Here is a 23914-nt window from a genome sequence, read left to right as displayed (position 1 = left end):
CTTGAAATATAATCACGCAAAACTTCCTTACACGAGGTGGCATGAAACGAAGCACCCGAGTTTATGACCCAAGACTCATTCATCACATCAAGAGACAAGATCAACGCCTCTTTATCACTCTCCTCAGATAGATTCACTGAATCCTTCCCGCCTTGAGAGCTTCCTTCTTATTTCTTAAGCTCCCTACAATCATGTTTCAGGTGCCCCTTCTTCCTACAATGCCAACACTCATCTTTGTCTTTAGGTCCTTTGAACTTCTTTCTCGACTAAGAACGTCCGTATTTATTACCTCCTTTGTTCAGTGATCTTCTTCTTCTTTCAACGTTTAGAGCATTCCCTGAATCTCTTGAAACTCTTGATGTCTTTCTTCTAGATTATTCGCTGAGAATTAGACCAGTTACATCATCGAATTTCAGCTTTGTCGACTCTTAAGAATTGCTCACGGCAATCACAAAACCATCCCAACTATTTAACAAACTGGACAAGATCAATAACGCCTTAACCTCGTCCTCAAAAGTGATGTCAACGGATTCCAATTGGCTCGTGACTGTATTAAACTCGTTTAGATGTTCAGTCATGCTCCCACCATCTGACATATTCATGTCGAATAGTCGTTTCATAAGATGAACCTTGTTGGACGCTGAGGGTTTCTCATACATCGTAGCTAGAGCTTGCATTAATTCTTTTGTGGTCTTCACCTTGGATATATTGAAGGTGACGCTTCCTAAAGCCTTCCGATCCAATAAAGACCATTCATCATCTGTCATCTTTTCTAATTTCTTTTCTTTTCCTTCTAGAGGAATATAGATGTCATTCTGATACAGATAATCCTCCATCTGCATCTTCCAGAAGGCAAAGTTTTAACCATCAAACTTCTCAATTATAGTCTTCCCTTCTTCCGTTATCACTCTCACTTAAACTAAACCAATAGCTTTGATACCAATTGTTATGCAGCACGCCAACAACGCTAGTGAGCCGAGATCCAATCTTCGGTCTCACTCACAAAACGATAAACAGGAAGAAAAATAATCTACAAGTAGAATCCAAACATACCAACAAACCACAAGATAAAATATACGTGAAAAAATCCCAACAAGGGTAAAAAACCATGGGTGCAAACTTCCACTATGAAGAAAAATGAGATTACAATCAATATACTAACCTTGGACGTATAGAAAACCCTTAGCCTTGCTTTAAAAAACCTTTTTACATACCCTAAAATAACCCTAGGATTCCTATTTATAGTTTAGGCAACTCCCTTTTGCACCTTGGCGAAAACTGCCTCAAATTTACACAGTCCGCACCAAATCCAAACTACGATCTGTGTAGCCTCGACTAGTCGAGCAAGGGCCTCAACTGGTCGAGCACCTCACTTGACCGGTCGAGCACCCCACTCAACTGGTCGAGAACCGCGGAATTCTAAAACATTATCTTGCTAGACTTTGAGTCAAGCGGCCAGTTGGCTGATACCGGTTATGTGACGACATTCACCAGTGATTCCTGGAATATCATAAAAGGTGCTTTGGTGATATCCCGAGGCAAGAAAGAAGGTACTTTGTATGTGACTTTAGGATCGTATAGTTCACTCGCAGTCGTATTAACTGAAGTGAATGGGTAATTATGATATCAGAGGTTGAGACATATGAGTGAGAAAATGATAAAAGTGCTATTGTCAAAATGGAAGTTATCAGGACTGAAGTCTATTGACTTAGAATTCTACGAGGACTACATGTATGGCAAGTAGAAGAGGGTAAGTTTCAAGAAGACATGACGCGCTTCAAAGATGCATCTGTTGGAGTTTGTACACACTGATATGTGGGGATTGGCACAGGTATCATCTCTTGGTGGCTCACGTTATTTTATTTCTTTTATTGATGATGCTGGTAGAAAACTGTGGGTTTATTTCTTAAAGTACAAATCTGATGTATTTGATGTATTTAAGAAGTGGAAAGTTATGGTAGAAAATGAGACAGGTAAAACAGTAAAATGTCTCAGATCTGATAATGGGGGAGAGTACTGTGATAAGAAATTTGAGGAGTGTTATGCAGCAAATGGAATCAAACATTAGAAAACGGTTCCAAGGACAGCGCAGCAGAATGGTATGGCTAAGCGCATTAACAGGACCATCCTTGAGCGCGCCAGGAGCATGAGGCCGCATGCAGAGTTGCCTAAAACGTTTTGGGCAGATGCTGTGAATACCGCCACATATCTCATCAATAGAAGTCCCTTAACACCATTGGATGGTGGGCTACCAGAAGAAACGTGGAGTGAGAAAGAAGTGAATCTTGCACATCTCAGAGTGTTTGGTTGCACTTCATATGTTCACATTGATGCAGAGCACAGAAATGAACTAGATGCGAAGTGCAAGAGCTGCACGTTTATAGGTTACGGGCAGTATGATTTTGGCTACAAGTTTTAAGATACAGAAAACAGAAAAATCATCAGAAGTAAGGACGTAGTCTTCAATGAAAAAGTGATGTATGAGGACAGTGTGCAGGAAAATAAGGCCAATGAAAAAGAATTTGTAGAGTTTGAAGAGTTACTGGACACGGGTGTTATAGCGTTACAAGATGATCATGCACAAGAGCATTATGAGGCAAAGCCACACACACCGGTTGTGAGGAGGTCCACTTGAGAGAGGCGACCCACGGTCCGATACTCACTCTGCTTACATTATTTATTACTGACAGATAATGGTGAATTAGAGTGTTTTAAAGAGCCATTATAGTCAGATACACAGGTTAAGTGGGAGCAGGCCATAGATGATGAGATGGACTCTCTTGAGTTTAATCGTACATGGGAGCTAGTCACTCTACCCAAGGGTAAGAAAACTCTTCATAACAAGTGAGTTTACAGACTGAAGGAGGATGATAGTTCGAAACGGTACAAGGCCAAATTGGTTATAAAAGGGTTTCAACAAAAGGCAGGTATCAATTTCACTAAAATATTCTCACCGACAGTGAATATGTCTACGATTCGCATGATCTTGAGTATAGTGGCTACAGAAGACTTACATCTAGAATAGCTAGATGTTAAGACAATCTTTTTTCATGGAGACCTTGAAGAAGAGATATATATGTATCAGCCGACAGGAGACGTGGCACCAGGAAAGGAGAACAATGTGTGTGACTGAAAAAGAGTCTATATGGCCTGAAGCAGGCCCCAAGGCAGTAGTATAAGAAGTTCGACAGCAGAAGATATCGACAGCAGAAGGAGATATCGACAGCAGAAGAAGCACTACAGGTTATGGAGGATCGAAAATCAAGCTACAAGGCTACGTGGATTCAGATTTGGCAGGAGATATCGACAGCAGAAGAAGCACTACAGGTTATGTTTTTTTTCTGGGTAGTGCTATAGTCAGTTGGGTCTCTTAGTTACAAAAGATAGTATTTATCAGTATGACGGAAGCAGAATATGTTTCAGCTACAGAAGTGTGCAAGGAGATGGTGTGGATGCAAGGATTTAAGGAAGAGTCAGGTAAGAAGTAAGTGGATTGCAAGCTGTACAGTGACAGTCAGAGTGCAATACACTTGGCGAAGAATTCAGCCTTTCATTCAAGGACTAAGTATATTGCCATCAGATATCACTTCATACATTCGTTACTAGAAGATAGATTGATTGCTCTGAAGAAGATTCATACAAATGAGAATCCTGTGGATATGCTGACCAAGGCGGTCACATGGGAGAAGCCGAAGTTCTATTCAGTTTTGATTGGTCTTCAGGCTTGAAGACGGGGAGGTGATGCACTCTGAATGTAGAAGACGAAGGTTTATGGCGATGTGTCTCCAAGTGAGAGATTGTTGAGATTTGGAGCCACATTTGGGGACTGCTTGATCAGTCAAGTGCCCTGCTCAACCAGTCGAGTGGCCCACTCGACCAGTCGAGGACTGGCTCGACTCAAAGTCTAGCGAGCATCAGGTTTTGGGTTCCGAGGTGCTCGACCGGTTGTGGCCCATGCTCGACCGGTCGAGGGTCCGCTTGACCAGTCGAGCAGCCTACTCGACCAGTCGTGGTTACGCAAATTCATTTCCGGATTTGATGCGGACTGTGGATTTTTGAGTCGGTTTTCGCAGAGGTGCGAAAGAGAAGTTGCCTAAACTATAAATAGGTGTCCCTAGGGCTTTTCTAGGGTATGAAAAATAATTCTAAGGTGTGGGCAAATGATTTTCTCTGTACTTCCAAGGGAGAGGTTAGTATATTGACTTGTAATCTTCGTTTTTCTTCATAGTGAAAGTTTGCATCCGTAGTTTTTTACCCTTGTTGGGGTTTTTTCACGTATATCTTGTCTTGTGGTTTGTTTGAAATGCTTTGATTCTGTTTATAGTATATATTTCTTCTTGTTTATCGTTTGTAGGTGAGATTGGAGATTGAATCTCGGTTCACTGCGTTGTTGGCGTGCTGCGCAATAGTGCTCGCCACAGCGGTCGGTCGTTCGGCAAGGCAATGAGAGGGAAATGAATGGATAAATAGAAATATAAGAGAGAGAGAGAGAGATGAGAAGGCGAGTACCTGAAAGTGATCGTACGCCCTAGGCTGGAAAGAGAGGATAAAGTGCAGTCGCTTGGTCGGTCGAATGCTGGAGAACGAAGAGAGAGGAAAGAGGCCGAGAGGGCAATGGTCAGTCGGGTGGGGTCCGACGGATGCTGGACACTAGAGAGAGAGAGAGAGAGAGAGAGAGAGAGAGAGAGGGTCAGACACTGGACGACTGGAGGCTAGAATATGATTTAGGGATTTATGATTTTTTTTTTTTTTTGGTAACGACTGAGTATTTATATATAAAATATATTATATTATATATACCCGAGCCGAACCGAGTTAGGTTCGAGCTAATCTCGAGTCGAGTTGAGTTGAGCTTGGACATGCTCGAACTCAGCTTGGAATTTTTTAGAACGTAAAAAATCAACTTGACTCGATTGGAAATCAGTTTCAAACCGAGTCGATTTGAGTTTTTTCGAGTCCAGTCGAGCAAGCTAACTGAGCTCACTCGGTTCCTATACAGCTCGACGATGGACTCCCAGATGGTAAAATCACACGGTTGATTCATCCAAGTAGCCAACTTGAACAGAGAGAGAGAGAGAGAGAGGGGCGCTTTGATACTCTGTCAGAGAGTGACGCATAATACGCAGGCACAAAGAAATTGCACATGTGGCGTAATAAAAATACGCTCATTTGATCGTAAATTGCACATGTGGCATAATAAAAATACGCTCATTTGATCGTCTGACTATGGGATTGGTCACCTGCGTATCATCAACTACACTCCGGCAGAGTAGCGAAGTATTCTAGGTTTTTTTTTTTCCCGGCTATCACACCCGCAAAAACCCAAAACCTCAGGCCTCAGCCCCTGCTCTCTCTCTCTCTCTCTCTCTCTCTCTCTCTCTCTCTCATGGCTCTCAGATTCCGCCGCCTCAGAGAAATCTCACGGCTTTTACCTCGATTTTTCTTCATCTCAGGTAATCCAATCTTAGTTTTTCTACGTCGCCATTTCATCTCCAACCAAAATCATACTCCATTTCAATCCCTACACTCTGTTCTTGAATCCTTCCCCCTTGTATTCTGATCATTCACGTGAAATTCCATTTCCTATCCGCGAATTCATTCTAACGATGAATCGTAATTTCTGTTGCTGTTTTATGTAATGATTTTGCATATACTGCATTTCAAATGATAATTCATTGAAAAATATCACGTGAGATTGAAGGTGACATCTGAATACATGGTTAGTTACTGTACTGCTGCTTGCGTTAAAAGGGGCTTTGTGAAGGAAAGGATTAGTTGAGTAGAGTCATGTTTGCATACACCTCAATGGACATTATGTTACTGTCTGTCTTGGGCACACATGCCAACATGTCACGGGTGTACGGTATCTGGGCTGTGCAAATGGTGGAACCCACGATGAAGATCACCTGGTCCGAAAATCATGCTGACCCACTCATCAGGTGGGCCACATGGGTATGCTGAACCGTGTCATCCATTGTTTCTTAGTTTGACCAGTTGGGCCCACCTGATGAGTGGATCGTTCTGATTTTGCAGCTGGTCATCTTCATGGTTGGGCTTACCTTGCGGGCGGCTCAGATATTGCAAACATGTGATATATTGGCATGTGTGCCTGAGGTGGATGGGCACACACCGTCCATTGAGGTGCATGTAAACACTTCAAAGTTACAAACAAGAAAAGGAAAAGTTTTATTAGAGATGGGACAAGCCCATTGTTATAGTGTGAGGATACACGTGATTAGTGCCATATGAAAATATTGGATCTTGGGATTGTCTGGAAAAGGGTGCAAATTCTAACTGAACCCTGTTCAAACAATGCTCGCATTTATATTGGAAATGGAGCTTTGTTAGGAAGTTGGGAACCGCTTTCTATATTGAGAAGAATGGAGAATGTCAGGCAAACTAGCATCCAAATGGCAAGCGAGCTCATTTCGTCAATTTGAAGAAATGATCTCGCTTACTTTTTGGGCAATGGTGATGCTTCTCAATGCAAACATAGAAATGATTTCTCTTAGTTTTTGGGTAATGGCCATTCTTCTCAATGCAAATATAATTACTTCCAAAGCACCCTTGAATTCCATTCTTCATGACAATGGGTTGTTGATGAGGTATGTCTGCCTGTGTCTAAAATAGTGTGCTGATGAGTGGATCATTCCAATACATAGAGAGAATTTAATTCTGAAATGATCTTTGTTATTTTTATGAATTTCATGGGTCTTGACCTGTTGTAATGTTAAACCTAGGTTGTATCTACTAAATCCAAGTGTGGTTGTATTCAGAATGTTCGTTGCATAAATGTAGTAGCTTATTAGATCCTCTGTTCCCTAAACCAGCTGATCTTTTCAACTAGTATATGTAGTTTTGGGTCCATGCAATTATTCTACTATTCTATACTACAAACATGGTAGGGTATGGAGGTAGTGTTTTAAGTAGCGTGTAGCGTATAGCCCTCTATTGCGTGTAGTGTATAGCGTAAGTTACACGATACCGATGCAAACCCGAAAGGAAAAGCAAATAAATCAATAAGAAAAGAAAGAGATTATGGGAAAGATCCAACAATTCTCTAGCCGAATGGTAGAGATCACAAATGCAAGACTATGAGCAAGCTCAACAGTCCTCTAGTCTAGAACTAGAGATCACTTTCCCTTCCTTCAACAGCCACCGTAGAGATAAGAAGAAAATTTTATAAAGAAAATATTGATCAACTTGTCTTATTCCATGGGCCATAGGCCCCATTTATAATCAAACCTTACAATCTATAATAAAAGTTATAGAATCTAAAAATCTATGAAAATAAGAAAACATCTAAATAACAAAACATTCTAATTAAGAAAATTCCCAAAATAAGAAGATACTTATATAAGAAAATATTTAAAATTATTCTGTCTAAAAATAAAGATATGAAAGAAAGAGAAGATTTCCTAATCTAAAGATTTGAAAAAAATAGGAAGTGATGATGGCTAAAAAAGAAGAAGAAGGTGGTCTTCTTCTTGTACACACGTGTGAAGTGTGCTCGCATGAGATGCCTGCCTTTTCTTCAAATCTTGATCAATCGGCAGGTGTGGCCATTTGGTTGCATCAGATACTTCATATTTTTTAAATTAAAATAATAGAAAATATAATAAAATTTACAAAATGCATAATTCCTTTGAGTTTTTTTTTTTACCGCAAATCCGGATTGTCAACCACATTTCCATGCAAAATTTCTGTCTTTTTTTGCCTTTAGACAAGTGTGACCTTATATATATATATATAATTTTAAAAAATTGAAACATTACAAATTCACAATATGAATGGTTCAGATTGATCTAAGTGCTCTATCCATGATATGGACCACAATTTAGATGGACTAGATTGATCTAATGTAGTGCCACGTGTGATGGGGATGAGCCACCACCATTTAAAGATAGGTGTTGAATTAGCACAGAAGAAAAACTCAAAAAAAGAGAGGAGACTTCAGGTAGCATACGCTACTTGCGCTACATTGTACGCTATGCTACATGCCCTGTATCTTACGCTTCTAGGGAGCTATGCTGCTTGCAAGCACTGCGTTGCGTTTTAGCTATGCTACACTATGTAGCGTATGCTACGCTATGAGCGCTACTGAAAACACTGTTTGGAGATAAGTTATGTGCATGTGGGGTGTGTTATGCAAGTTGTATGGGTAGAGATAAGTAAGTCTGGGTGATAAGCTAAACCTAAAATCACCTTACCAACTTTCTAATTGTTTAGCACAACGGTTTTTTCCATCTTCATTTTCCCAAATGCAGTCTTGCCTTGCGTATGGTGTCTTAGAAATGCTAATTTGTTACGTGTTGTTTAACTGCTCAGGTATTCCTAATCAACAGTTTAGAGGAATGTTTCATTCTTCATTTGCAAACCCTTTATCTTCCATATGGGTAAAAGCAAATGCAAGCATCATAGAAAGGGGGTGTCATGTTCACAGGTAAACAAAGAATTGAGATATTCTTCCTACAAAAGATCAATATTCTGATTTCATATTCAACTATTTCTTTGAGAAGTGTTTATTTTTTCTCCAAGACGTATGTTTATGCTGATAATCTTTTGCTGACATGTGGATCAATTTCTTATACCATTGTTGACTGTGTTCTTTTTCATGTTTTGTTGCCCTTGTACTTTTCAATGGTATTTATCTTTCTTTAGGGGCTGTTTTGGGTGAGGAATTTTGGAAATCCACAGATTTAATATTTTCCTGTTTGTTTTTGGTTGGGGATTTGCAAAATTTGTGGATTTCCCAAATCCAATACCCCCATAAATCCATGGATTTCGGTCACACCCAAATCTCCGAAAAAACTAAAAGACTTCTCAAATCCACAAAATGAGAGATTCCTCCAAGAGCAAGAAAAGCTATGCCTTTGCAATAAATGCTTCACCGTTGCAGTAATTGCTCCCTGAATCTATGGATTTGTAACTTGATTACCAAACAAGGGACTTTAGGATTTGATAAATCCAAATCGAATGCAAATCCATGAATTCGACAAGATTTACTATATCCATATTCTCATTTCCCTAATCCCAAACATGCCTAGAATGGAATGTGATTATTCTCTGTCCTGTCAAAAAAAAATAAAAAATGCAGTGAACTGTATGATCAAACAGGCACTATTATTGCAGTGATTGAATGATTTACTTCTTGTTTTTGCTCCCAGTTTGTGAAGTTCTGATACTTCATTGATGAGAATGGTAGTTAGACCACCAGTTTGAAAAAAAGAAAAGAAGGAATTGTAGGTAGTGTAAGATGTAACAGTTGATGACACTTCTAACTTACCAATAACAGTTATTTTTTAGGTGCTCGACAGTCACAGAAGCTACACATGAGTCTTTTCCTGAAGTAGATTTTTTGACATTCATCGAGTCCACTCTTGATGAGGTTGAAGGTAGTCTCCTTGAATGTAACTTTTTAATATGTTATTAGTTATTACCAGTTAGGTAAGATTCCTTAATGGCTGTTAATTAGGCTGATTGGTGACTATATGTCCCTGGTTAGCTCTTTCTTAGAGATTAGTGGGCAGTTATTATCAAGTTATAAACTGAGGGAAAGGTTCCACTGCTTAATGCTAATATAAAAGTTAGTCGCCTGGCACTCGATTTCAATACACAACTAAAATGCTGCACATGAATGAGATCCAGTGTTCATCAGTTGGTCTTTGGTGGACCACGTGTGAAAAATCACAAGAGATGCAGATAAGCAGAACCCCCCCACCCCAAGCATCCCTTGCCCTGTTTGCTAGGACCCAACAGATGAATGGCTGGGATCTCATACATGTGTGTCATGCATATAGGGATAAGAGTGCTTGATGACTAGAAAATAATTGTGTCATTTATCCTAAACTGATGACATTATTTTTACATATCATGGTTGAGGATTTTATTGATGATATCCATAGCCGCTAACTCAAACAGAAACTAAGCAGTAGGGGTGAACTTGTTTTCAGCAGTATTGGTATTAACCACCTATTTGTACCCAGTTAGCTTCATAGTTCCCTTCCACAATGTGTGAAGCATCTTATTATGTTTTTGTTTCCGATGAAATTACAGGTCCTCATCACCGTTGGCTGAATAGAACTGTGGAAAGTCAGGGTTCCTTCAGCAGGGATGGGATTTTCCTGGTTGTTGTGGGTGGGTTCCTTGAGGATCCTATAATGTTTGGCTGTGATCGTATAATAATGTTTGAAAGAGTAAAATTGCTTCAGCAGAGGTAGTTGTGTAGAACCTTACGTCTGTCTTTCTAGAAACTTTTGACATGGAAAAATTGTAAAAATCAAGGGTAAATTTGTCTAAGATAGTTAATGTTTGCTCATTGCAGGTATCCAAGTCTTCATGTTTTTGGTTTTCAGTCTAGTAGTTCAGTGTCTTGTGTTGCCGCTCAAACTCGTGTAATCCAGACGGTCATGAAGGAGTATATTACGTTTCCTATCTTGTTTTCTAATAAGGATTTTATTGAGGTGAGTTACTGTTCCTTTTTCAATCATCATGTTTTACAAAATATTTTTGATGTCAATAATTGAAGAATCTCTCTAGAAAGAAGGTTACCTTGCACGGGTGTAATTGGCTTAGGCAGATTTTAACTTTCCCATTATGTAACTGTTAGAAGAAGGAAATAACTTGGTAAGAAAAGAAACTAAGAGACTTAGATGTCTAGCTCTCTCCTTATAAATTAAGTGAATGAGAAACTTACAAAAACTATCCTTAGAGAAAATGGTAAAAGAGAACTAATAAAAGGAAAATAAGAGGCCCATGGCCCAACCTAGAGGCCCAAGGGAATGGGCTCATGGCTATATTATGTCAACACCCGCCCTCAAGCTGAGGCATGGATATCAATCATGTCCAGCTTGCCTTGAATATGTGACGAGGACATCACGTCATGTACACTCTTCTGTACGTATCAGAGGAGGAGGCGGGCCGCACCAATTTTTCTGTGGCTAGGCGAGTACCCATGATCGTGCTGAAGACCCCATGTGCATGTGTGAGCATCTGGAAGACCCCAAACTGGAAAGATGCACATGGGCTGCTTTATGGAGTGATCTAGATCGTTGGATTGGAGGAACGTGACGATTGGGCTGTTGGATCGCATTGATCACATGATTGGCCCATTGATCGTGAATTGTCCACATCAATTTTTTAGATTTTATCATCTTTTAGGATTTAGTTGTGATTATTTTATGTTTGGGCACCTTTATGAGTGATTTAGTAGATTCTCTTTAGATTAAGGCAATTTTTATTAAAATTTCATAAGACAAGGTGTTTTTTGTAATAAGTGAAACTTGGTGAAGCTATAAAAAGAGGGTGGGCGTGTGACTCTTTCCTTCATTAGGTTTTGTGAAAAAAAAGAAAGAAAGAGGTTTTTGCTTTTTTCTTATTCTTCTTTCATCTTTATGAGATTTGAAGATACTTCCATGTGATTTGGAAGGGAGATTGGTGCGAGGCTAATCTTCATCAACGGAGGTGTGAGGTCTCCATTTATCCTCACATCTTTATCTCTCTTCCATCCGTTAAGGTATTTACTTCAAGTTCTTTGACTCTTCCATCCTAAGTCTTCATCCTCTCCTAAACCGATGTTTTCCTTACCTCTATACCATCCAAACCCTAACCGACCTAAACCCATCCATCCCACGCCACACGTGTGACCGTACGGCCACACGTGTGAATCCTTGCCCTTTTTGGTCTTCCATCACCCTTAAATCAAAACCCTCTTATCTTTTCCCCAAATCCCCTTAACCAATTCACCCAATTTATTCCTATATTTCTCAATCTCTTAACCCTAATTTCGCCCTAGGGTGTATTAGGGCTTCTACTTTGAGATGGATTATACCCAATGCTAATTAGATGTCCCTACATCCATTAGATCTTAGTTTCCTTTTATTTAATGATCTTGTATGACGATGTTGGTAACTTAGGCTAAGATTATGCATGGTGTTCTTTTGGTTTTTATGGTATCTGTGATGATTATGGTAAGGTTTGTTTTTTTTTGTTTTTTTTGTTTTTGTTTTTTTTTTTGTTAATTATCTTAATTTTGCTACTTGATCTCTCATGATAGTTGGTTCATGCATCGGTCCTGCATCAATATGTCCTCCCACTTCAAAGGAAAGAGCCTTAGTGAAGATATCAACAAGTTGTTCAGTAGAAGGAACAAATAGAGTAGAAATCATGCAACTGGCAACCTCAGTTTGTGCCTCTATGAAAAAATGGGATTGAAGCGATATGAATGGTAGCCTAATTGTCACAATACATGAGTATAGGAGTATTCGCCAGAAATCCTAATTCAATGACAAAACTTTTTAGCCACAATTTATTTCACATGCAGTATTTGCCATAGTGTGGTACTCGGCCTTTGCACCGGATTGTGCAATAATGGTTTGCTTCTTGGTTTTCCACATAACGAGATTTCCTCTGAAAAAAGTACAATATCTTGTCGTAGAACGGCAATCATCAGGAGAACATTCCCAGTCTGTATCAGAATAACCTTTAATATTCAGATTAGTATAACAATTAAATAGGATACCATGACCTGGAGAAGACTTGATGTAGTGAAGAATGCGACGAACAACTTCAGGATAATTGGAGTGAGGAGCATGCATAAATTGATTCACCAGACTGACTGCATGAGATAGGTCAGGATGAGTAATGGTCAAATATATCAACTGACCAACCGAGCATTGGTACATGCGAGGATCATCAAGAAGTTCTCCACCATCAACCCAAAGTTTCTTATCAAGCTCTAAGGAGGAATTTAGGGGTTTGACATCAAGATTAATAGTAGAAGCCAAAAGATCAAGAGCATATTTCCACCGAGAGAAAATAATACCCTTATTCGATTGAGAGACTTCAATGCCAAGAAAATATATTAATAGATCCAAATCTTTGATGTTAAAACTTTGCTAAGATAGATCCTCAATTCAAAGATCCCACTAGCATCATCACATGTAACAATCATTTTAGGGCATGAGCCCAAAAATGAGGCAATTCCAAAGCTCAACTGGACCACACTATAGAAAATAGTGGGGATTAAACACCTGTCATTGAAAACTTCTTGGGGGCCACAAAAGTTTTGGATCAAGCTAATATTTGTATTTTCCCTTCATATAGGTCCATGTGTCGTTCTGAACAGGTTAGTTGGCCAATAAACATTATGGTTTAGCCTAGGAAGGTTACAACGGTGGGTGTTATTATCCCCCAGTGCTTTCTCTGGTGTGGTCCACATGAGCTTTGAATTTGCCTTATTTTTGGGCTCATGCCCTAAAATGATCTGTTGAAAAAAGGATGGTTAGTGTATATATCACATAGGGCCCACGGACCTTTGACATGCATGCATGTGGTATATGTTAGACCCTCTGGTATATGTTAGACCCTCTACATGATTGATTGGCGTGCATGCATGCACTGTGCATCATACATTCCATCAGACAAAGAAGGTGCCCGACATTCAATATTTGAACCCGAGGCCAGATTGCAACAGATTTGTGAATGTAGTGGATTACCTCTTTCATAGAGAAGTCTTGCACATATACAAATATTGCATGCATCATCACTTGAGCTGGGTAGTTATTGGATGCAATCTCTATTTCATCCCGTGGCTGATTTTTCTAGTGCCCTGGGTGGATACTCTGGTTGCCTTACACCTAAACCCAAGCTTGACATGGATAGTTTGGGGTATAGCTGCTAAACCAGGTTTGTACTGAATCCAACAGCAGGAGCACCCTCCGGAAGGGAATAGTAAAAGATCCACTGTGGCCATTACACAAGTTCGAAAGGGGGCATCAGGTAAGGGCCACCTCCATAACCTTGCATGTCCAAAGGTCGACAACTGCGTGTATTGCCTGCATGAGCCGGTGCATTGTATGGACATTTTTAATGAAAGCAGTAGCCTATTGGGCATCTACGGTAGGATGACTGTCGGAGGGTGTAGTTGTCTTCCCATGAAAGGCTATTCTCTGGTTAATGTCGAACACTGACCTTAGGATAATGACTTCGAAGATCTGATTGAGGCAGAAGAAGATCCTGCTCAAGTTTCAGGTTAACCATTGTAGCTGAAGATTGGTATGTACAATGGCACGAATCAATGGTTTTGGGAGTTCGGAGGTGATATACAGTTATACACAAAGGGTGGTGGATGGGTATGGGGGAGTTTGGCAACTCGCCGGTCCTGAAGGAGAAGGTTTTGAGAGGAGGGCTATTGGGGCATCCAATGTTTTTTTTATTTTTTTTAATTTTTTATTTTAAAATAAAAATTTATAGAGGAGTCTATGATGGAGCACAACTACTACAGTGCACATGCATTGCACTCCACAAAAGCATGGTCATGTTGACTTTAGTGAGGGGATGGTTGTAATACCCATCCTGGATTTTCTGTCAGAAACTAGTTTATGAGGACTTCTCTCCTATTTACAACAGGCAGCCGAAATGCCACCACTGCAGGCTTTTATCCAAACGACGTCGTAGTGCAATGATGACAGGTTTTACATTACTTTCCGACCGTAATCACAGATCCAAACACGCCCTAAAAGAAAACAAATCTGGAAAAAAAACTAGGGTTACCACAAGGAGATTCTTGTAAATATGGAATAAATATGCCCAAAAAACTGTCTAAATGATAATTAACCAGCAAACTCTTATTACTGTTTTAATCTAACCAAAAGGAACACGTCAGTCTTGTATTTCCAGGAAAATCCTATTGTTGTTTTTAATAAAACACACCAGCCTTAAATTGTTAAAGACTTGATCAATCAGAATTTCCTGCAAAAACTTGAGCAAGATCTCCAAGACACCATAGCCATAGGATGACCCCTCACAAATCACATACAATCAGTGATAAAAAGGTTAAGACTCAAACCAAGAGAGAATGTATGAAAGGAAAAAGAAGAGGAGCAGAAGAGCAGGGGAAGCGATCAAGAGATTAGAAACCTTGGGGACCTTGCTCTGATACTATGTCAGAGGAAACAAAGAACTTGGGAAGAAAAGATACTGAGACTTGGATGTCTAGCTCTCTCTCTCTCTCTCTCTCTCTCTCTCTATATATATATATATATATATATATATATATATATATGTATTAAGTGAATGGCTAAATTACATAAACCACCCTTAGAGAATAGGGTAAAAAAGAACAAAAATAAAAGAGAACTAATAAAAGGGAAATATGAGGCCCATGGCCCAAGTGAAGCCCAAGTGAAGGGAATGGCCTATGGCACAGAGGGATATGGCCCAATTATGTCAACAGTTATTAAAGCCTTGGGATGTGCATCGATGTTAAGCACAAAATGAGGCGTAGATGTGGAGAATTCTTGAAAACCTGATGTGGAGACATGATCAACATAGCCGGTATAAAGGGGACTGATCCCACCCACCCTGCATGTTCACAAAATTATTCACCAAACTCTCATGATGAAGGGGCTTATGGACTCCTTTTGATTCACTCTGTGAGAGTCAAGCAGCCCTTTGCTTCTTTTGATTGACTTTTAGGGATTATTAGTTGTACCTATATCCATGCCAATGGAACTCAAGGGAAAAATCTGTAAGACTGCTATGCTACAAGGGTAGCGTTGTGCACTTGGGCAACAACATGAGCAGAGAACGAGTGTTGCAGAGATGAGGATTTGGAGATGGATGTGGAAAGGCTAGGAATGATAGAATTATCGTTGATTCTATAAAAGCAGGGAAGGATTGAATCAAGAATGAGATTATCGGAAGTAGCCTAGGACTAGCCCCAATAAGAGATCAAATGCTTGAGAGCAATGTTTTAAATATCGCCGATGTCGGCTGATATATCTTGTATCCCACTTGTGCGATACGAAACACTTGGGTAGTGCCGATATATCACACATGTTCGATCCGATGAGCATTTTCAATTTCCAATCCCCCCTTTTTTTTGTTGAAATTATGTTAAATCAGTGTCAAATGATTACAAATCCATTGGTTTTTCATGTTTTGCTTGAAAAATCATGAAATTAGAGCTTTGACTTCGATATCCGTTGGTTCTTCATGTTCTCTATGTTTTTTTTTTTCCAAAATTTTCATTCAACCAGCTGTCAATTGAGACTAATTTTGAAGTATTTAGGAGTATTTGATGAAATGATCATCACATACACTCTAATTTCAAAATTTGTGTAGGTGGTCTGATTTGGGGAAAATTCGAAATTTCCCTAATTCCTCCCAAATTGCTTGCCTTGTTGCACTCCAAACATGAAATCAAGCATGAGGGGCTGATCTACTGATTTGTTAAGCCCTTGTCAATTTTCAGAAAAAAAAAATATTTTTTTTTTTCGAAATTTCCCTTCAACCAGCTTTCAATTGAGACTAAGTTCGAAGTATTTAGAGTGTTTGATGAAATGATCATCACATACACTCTTAAATGTTATGCATTCAATTTGAATATAGTTGCATTAGTTTAGTCAGACAACGCATAGCTTAGGACCCTATACAAATGAAACCTATTACGTGCACTTCTTTTTTGAGACGTTATGATTTAAAGTGTGTTAAGGTCTTTTTTTTTTTTTAACAATCCCTAAAGTTTCATTGAAAAATTCAATCATTTCCCCACTGTTTGCCCATGTTTCGCAAAAATTGTGATAAATTACCCGATACAAATGATATATCTCGTGCGATAACCGATACATATCCGTATCTTAAGGACGCGATACGTAACGTGATACCAATATTTCGAACATTGCTAGTGTTCGTAATATCGATACTATCGACCAATATATCCGGCCGATAATATTGTTATCGCATGCAAGTGATACGAAACCCCCAAAAAGCACTCAGAAATTTAAAAAAAGGATTGTTTGTATCGTGCGATATATCGCAAGATATCGCACAATTTTTGTCGATATTGTCACGATTTGGATATCATGCATTATTTACATATTGTATGACAGACATTTCGATGATAAAAATGCCGGAGATGGGTTTCAGTACTTGTAGAGAAGATTGCGTAATCGGAGCCCTTTTTCTTCAAGAAATCCACGAGATTTGGGGTTTCGGAAGGACTGGAACCTCGTTTCTTCGAAAATGCCATCGAAAATGGCGAAATTTTAGGGATTTTGGGTTCCAGAAGTAGCGAAACCCTCTTTCTTCAAAAATGGCTTAGGCCATTCTTTGTGAGAGAGAAATCCGATCCTTCTTTAATAGGGAGTTCTGTCTGGTATTTTTAAACGGTAGATTCGATACTCTTTAATAGGGCTTTTGGGCCCATCGTGAATGCATCTAGTTTATCCATGCCGTTCATCCGTTTTTTCAGTTCGTTTAAAGGGTTGAGCCCAAAACTGAAGCATATCAAAACCTTAAATGGACCATATCATAGGAAACAGTGGGAATAATGATTTCCACCATTGAAACCTTTGTAGGGGCCCACAATGATGTTTATTTGTCATCCGACTGTTCACAAGAACAAAATAACATTGATGAAGGGAAAACACAAATATAAGCTTGATCCAAAACTTCTGTGGTCGGGAATTTTTCAACGGTGGACATTCAATTCACTCTGTTCTCTGTGGTGTGGTCCATTTGAGCTTTGGATATGCTTTATTTTTGGTCTTAACCGCTAAAATTATATTGTAAAATGGATGGAAGGAGTGGATAAAATATATAAATCACGGTGGACCCCATAGAGTTTACTTAGTACACGAGTTTTACAGGAAGCGGATTTGATGCGGTGCTGATGCGAAGCCTTTCGTAGGAATTTCCACGTTGGAAACGTACATGGGGCCCAACTTGTTGTTCATGAGAAATCCATACCATCCATCCGTTTTATGAGATCATTTTACTGTATTAGACCAAAAGTGAGTAGGATCCAAGACTCAAGTGGTCCATACTAAAGGAAAATGTGGTTAGGGAAATTCCTACTGTTGAAACCTCCCTGGGGACGACACTGATGTTTACACGCCATCCATACCGTTCATAATGTCATTCCTATTGGGATGAACTGAAAACACAAATATTAGCATTTTCAAAACTTCTGTGGCCCCATGAATATTTCAACTGTGGATGGCCAATCCTAACGTTTTCGGCCCACTTGAGTATTGGATTCGGCTCTTTTTTGGTATCATGTCCTAAAATGAACTAACAAAATGGATGGAAAGAGTGGATTTCTCACAAACATCACAGTGGGCCCCACCTAGGTTCCCAAGGAGGAACTTCATGCAAAAGGCTTTGGTAGCAAATGCGCAATTATGGCCGTGGGCGTGGATCCACAGAGGTGGATGGGACTTTGATTGTGGGGGCTCACAGTGATATATGTGTCTTAAATCTACACCATCCAATACTTTTGAAAGATCATTTTAAGCTATATGACCCAAAAATCTTAGGATCTTTACTCTTGCTCCAGTGGTAGACTCTCAGGAGTTTCAACACCCGGTCAAGGGTTCGAGTATCCATGGGTGGTGAAATCCCACCATGGCGTGAGTGTGTGGGGGTATGTGTGCGTGTGTAGGAAAAAAAAGAAGAAGCTATGACCCAAAAAATGAAGCAAATCCAAATCTTATGTGGGCCATACTACAGGAAACATTAGTGATTGAATCCCTACCATTAAAAAGTTAATGGGGGCCATCGGAATGTTTATTTGTCATCTAACATGTTGATAATATCACAAATATCTGGATGAAGAGACCGGAAAAATACAAGATCGATCTAACACTTTTGTGGCCCACGTGAAGTTTTTAATGGTCGATTACTACTGTTTCATGTATTATGGTCCACCTAGGATTTGGATCTGCATCATATTTTGAATAATTGCCTAAAATGAGCTTCCAATAGGTTTGGATGGTGTGGATGTAGCCACATACATCACAGTGGCCCTCACAATCAGGGGTCTCACCCACCTCGGTGGAATGATTCAACAAGGATTGCATACTAACAATGTCAGCAGCGAGGTGACTATTAACACTACTCTGTGGGCCCTGCACCATGTGTGTGTTTTATCCTAGCTGTCCACCTATTTTTCCAGATCATTATAGAGGATGAGCCTAAAAATAAGGGAGATGCAAATATCGAGTGGACCACACCACAAGAAAACAATGGTCATTGAATGCCCACCATTAAAAACTCTGTATGGCTTACTGTAATGTTTATTTGGCATACAACCTGTTGATTACGTCACACACACTTGAATGAAGAGAAAACACAAATATCAGCACAATATTGTCGATTTGTGGAGCAACAGTACTATTCCCAGTCCCGTCGGGATGTAGACGATGATTACGAGCCACCGCGCAACTCTATGTGGGTCTAGGCCACAACCAGTCCCCATCATTAATATGTATATTTTTCAATTTTTACTTCTTCTTTTGATTTTCAATGAATTGTTGTGTTTTCATACGTCTTTGATACATTTATAAATGTCATGAATTCAATTTAAATATAGTTGCATTAGTTCAGTTAAACATCGCATACCTTAGGACCCTATACAAAGGAAATTTATTATGTGCGCTTTTTTTAAAAAGATGTTATGATTTAAAAGTGTGTATTAAGGTCTTTTTTTAACAATCCCTGAAGTTTCATTGAAAAATTCAACCATCTCCCCAATGTTTCCCCATGTTTCCCAAGAAGTACGATAAATTATGCGATACAGATGATATATCTCGCGCGATAACTGATACGTATTTGTATCTCAAGGGTGCGATACATAGCGTGATACCGATATTTCGAACACTAGTCCCAACTAGTGCTAACCCCCGACCCAACTGATACATGCATACCCTAAAGGGCAAGCTGGCAAGGGAGGGTCATGGGAGGGCAGTTACCACACATACTGAGAGCACAAGGCACACATACACATGCAGTTACCTTGTATTAGGTAATAAACATGGGCGCTCAAGTTCGCACCTATACATGCACATGCACCACCATCAGATGAAGGGTTGAAAGATCATGCTCAAGTAGTCGGCTGCAAAGAATAGCAGAGGCCCAGTAAATACATGTTTACTGAAGACTGCACACATTGCAACACGATTATGTCTAACTCTGCATTTTAGCCTAACTACTGTGTGCTAGACCAGAAGGGGGCAAACGGTATCTATCATATTAAAGTTATTACATGAGTAGTAAACTTAACTTGATCACAATTGCATGACATCTTTGTGCTTTCTTCTGAATATTCTTCTTGTCATTTACAACTCACTTTAATGTTTGCAGTTGCTTATTGTCGAAGCCGTTCTTTATGGCCATTTGCTTACTTATCTTGTTCATTCATGGGGCTTGGATTATTCAGATGAAAAATGGGGCATGCTGCTTGTTATTTAAAGGTTTTAGGAGTCCTTTGCTTTATCACAAAAAGGATTTGGACCTTGGAATGATTATCAAAGGTATGCTTTTTCCCTGGTTAAAGTGATACATGTTGATTTTTATTTTTATTTTTTCTTTATGAGCTCGTTAAGCTCTCTTGTAGTGGCAGAGTTTCATTATAGTAAGCAAAGGCATTATATATAATGTTTAACCCCAAAAGTGCTTGGTAATTAATCTTATGTTCGTAAATTTTTTGTTGGGTACTTTTATTCTTAATTTTAAGACTTAACCATTTAAGTTAGCTCAGGAGGCTAAAGGCAACTAGGAGATAGTTCAAAAACCTGAAAACTCGACTTGACTCGATGTCCAGCAGGGTCAGTCAACTCGAAGACTCTACTGGGTCTTTACTTGATTCGACTTGATATTTAATAATGAAATTTAATTATTTACTTAATAATAATAATTAAAATCGTTGATTAAAGTATAAATAGTATAAAATGGCTAAACTGCACATCAGTAAGTGAGTTGATTCACTGTTTAAAGACCTTTAGATTCCTAACAGTCGCCGTGAGTTCACATCTCACGGTCCTCCTTTTAACTTTTCATTGAAGAAACAGTTATCCTAAGCAAGTGACTTGGACCAAGTCACTCTTTTCTTTTTTTTGAAAGGTAATGAAAACTTTATTAGAAACTGCCAAGGAAGCAGAAAAGAATACTACAAAAACAACAAAAAGGAAGAAATTAAAGACCCAAAAGGGCAACAATGACAAAAGGATCCAAGTCCTTCAAACTGAAGCCCAATCCTTAACCCAAATCAAAGCTTTAAGGATCGATCTGCCATATCCAATTAGTTCTCGAAGCACCTTCTGTTTCTCTCCCCCCAAATAACCCACAATGTCGCCATGGCTGCCAAATGCCAAACCTCCTCACACTCTTTTCCAATGCCTCCACCATCCCAAGAGGTCAACTTGGCTGTCTCTTAGATTTCCTTTGTAGACTCAATATCATGTGGTTTACATACGAACGAATTGAGCAAATTCTTGATTCCAAGCCATCCTTCTGTCACATGACATCATCAGTGGGATCGCCAAATCTTAGGGTACTTATTACTGCTGATCTATATTGTCTCCATGTGGATTACAACTTCACTTATAGCAGATTTATACTGTGCAATTAATTGCCAAATTATTGCTTTGCTCTCTCTCTCTCTCTCTCTCCCTCCCACCCTCTGTTGTCTCCATGTGGAATACCACTTCTCTTATAGCAGATTTATACTGTGCAATTAATTGGCCAATTATTGCTTTGATCTGCTCCATGTGATCTGTTTCTAAGAGAGATATGTTTACTTATCATTCTTTCTTATCTATTGATTCATTAACTCGTCTTCAAAAAATATGCAGTGATAGAAGAATTCAATGTGTTACAGAATGCAAATGTTGTTATGGTACACAACTTGAAAAGCACTGGAGTGGGGAAAAGCACTGGAGTGGAGCCAGATGTCATTAAAGATCTGCATATTTACTCTTTCAGAAATTTACTTCTATATTTTCCTGGTATTGTTTTCTGCATATGTACTCTTTCAGAAATTTACTTCTATATTTTCCTGGTATTGTTTTCCCATCTTCTTTTTATTAAAACCTTGCATTTGGTAATTTTCCTTCATTATGCTTTTTTTCTTTCCTTTTCTTTTTCTTTTTCTTTTTTAACTTTGAGAGGTGTATTACAGTTGTTGTCATCTATCTCTAAAGCAATTTTCTGCCTCTTAAGTACCTTTCTGTCGAAATACTGTGGTATGATTGAATTAGATCAAAAGTAACATGTTAACATGTTTCTGCTTAGCTGGTTTGAATTGGGAATGTTCTCAAATTGAATTCTATCAAAAGTAACATGTCTTTGTGACAGCTTTGGTGTAGATGATAGCCATTAGCAGCAAATTTTCTGTTTCTATGCATCTTTCAAGTATTTTGGTATGATTGGTTTCTTGTCAGTTGGTTTGAATTAGCAATATTCTCAAATAGAATTAGATCAAGGTAACATGTGGTTGTGGCAGCTTCGGTGTAGATGACTGCCATTACTAGTTAACTAATTCATATGAGGATTTGATTCTTAAATGAAATGGTCCAATTGATGAAGCCATGTGAATGTCTATGTGGGTAGGTGTTCTTTTTCTTCTATTGTGTCTTCCCCAACTATTAGAGGTAATATTCCCAGTTTGGGACATGGCCCTGCTAAAGCCCAACCTGGTCCAGCACTTACTGCCCAACGCCCGAGCCTAGCCCAAGCCTGTCATGGGCCTAGCAGCCCTAGCACAATAGGCCCAACTGCCCAAGCTCAAGCCCAAAAAAATGGCTGGGCCCTTTTACCAGGCCTGAAAATTGATAAAATTCCCCACTTGAATGTTCCTAATCTATTCCTTGATCAAGTGGGCTGCACATGCACAAAGAAATAGACATTTAGAGGGACAAAAGTCAACGGTCTACATTCAACATGCCTAACTGACATTGGAATGGCATATTTGTCTAGTATATGCTCTGAATGTGTGCGCGCATAGACGTGCTTTGATAAATGTATCGAGTATATGCTTTGATAAATTTCTGTGCATGCGTGCGACCAGGCTCCTGTGCATTCTGATAAATGCTGGTGGCCATGTCACTCAAATATACCTGTTGTTTATGGTTTTCAAGCATGACAACAAGCATCTTCTTGTGTGTGTGGTCTGATAAGTGTCTTGAGCATATGCTCTGCTCTGATAAATGTCGGCAGCCTTGTCATTGTCTCACTGAAGTTCACCTATTGTTTATGATTTTCAAGCATGATAACATGCACTATCTCCTTTCAGTTCTTGAGAAACTGGAATCTTTCAGCTGCTGTTTGTTCCATAACCTCAAGTCTCTAAATTACAGCTCCAAACCACAAGTTTTACCTTATTGTCTTTTTTTGGAACTGGCATGATTTTTTACCGTTTACCTAATAGTATTTTGTGTACTATTGTGTAAAGTCCATCCGATGACATTCTGAAGTTGCAATATCTGTTGGAACATAGGCCTGTGCATTGTGAACTATTACTAGTAAACCTGTCTGTTTGGATAAATCAATTAAAATTTAAAGATACATTTTCTCCTGATTTCAGGTTGCATTTCTGCTGATGAAGATGGAGGTCGCTTATTCCTTTCTGACACCAATCATCACCGGATCATCATAACCGATTGCAAGGGGAAAATGTTAGACTGTGTATGTATGCAAGTTCTTTTTTAATCTGTCAATTTCTGATTTTTGACAAGCCTGAAATAGAGTTATAGATTTGAGGATATTTTCGTTCATAGCATATATATGAACATCGGTATTATCTCGGATGATATGGCCATATCGTATCCATATCGGCATGAGACGATGTGCAATATGGGGTTGTATTGGCCCGAAACAAAAAAATTGACTTGTATCAGCCCGTATTGGCACTGATACGGGGCGGAAATGACCGATACGCTCATAAAAGGCCAATTTTGATTCTTTTTTCAAAATTTCACTCGTCTCATTTTTTTTTTTTTTCATTTAAACAATGGAAAAAGCTCAAAAACTCATTTTAAGCTAGATCTAAACCTATTTTGGGATCAAAACAAATGATTGAATGAGATTCGACAAATTGAAGCGAAGTGGACCATTATAGGAAATATTGAAAAGA

At 39.1% G+C, this 23914-nt stretch overlaps 1 protein-coding gene across 5 annotated transcripts in view; it reads left to right on the top strand.

The window, feature by feature from the left end:
- The first annotated feature begins 5203 nt into the window (after window positions 1-5203).
- LOC131245837 (uncharacterized) overlaps window positions 5204-23914 on the top strand; it is a 28628-nt gene continuing 9917 nt past the window's right edge. Inside the window, exons 1-8 of one of the 5 annotated variants that reach the window (XM_058245561.1) lie at window positions 5204-5453; window positions 8329-8443; window positions 9307-9395; window positions 10057-10216; window positions 10325-10463; window positions 20222-20315; window positions 21636-21788; window positions 23366-23466. In XM_058245561.1, the coding sequence (XP_058101544.1) occupies window positions 5387-5453; window positions 8329-8443; window positions 9307-9395; window positions 10057-10216; window positions 10325-10463; window positions 20222-20315; window positions 21636-21788; window positions 23366-23466 (918 nt within the window). In that variant the 5' untranslated portion in view covers window positions 5204-5386. Of the gene's footprint in view, window positions 5454-8328; window positions 8444-9295; window positions 9396-10056; window positions 10217-10324; window positions 10464-20145; window positions 20316-21635; window positions 21789-23365; window positions 23467-23914 lie in introns of all 5 variants that reach the window. The other 4 variants (XM_058245557.1, XM_058245558.1, XM_058245559.1 and 1 more) reach the window with 4 other exon arrangements.

This window comes from Magnolia sinica, chromosome 5 (genome assembly GCF_029962835.1).
Source record: "Magnolia sinica isolate HGM2019 chromosome 5, MsV1, whole genome shotgun sequence".
In the NCBI taxonomy this organism is placed as follows: domain Eukaryota; kingdom Viridiplantae; phylum Streptophyta; class Magnoliopsida; order Magnoliales; family Magnoliaceae; genus Magnolia; species Magnolia sinica.
This window is presented reverse-complemented; position numbering and strand designations above follow the sequence as displayed.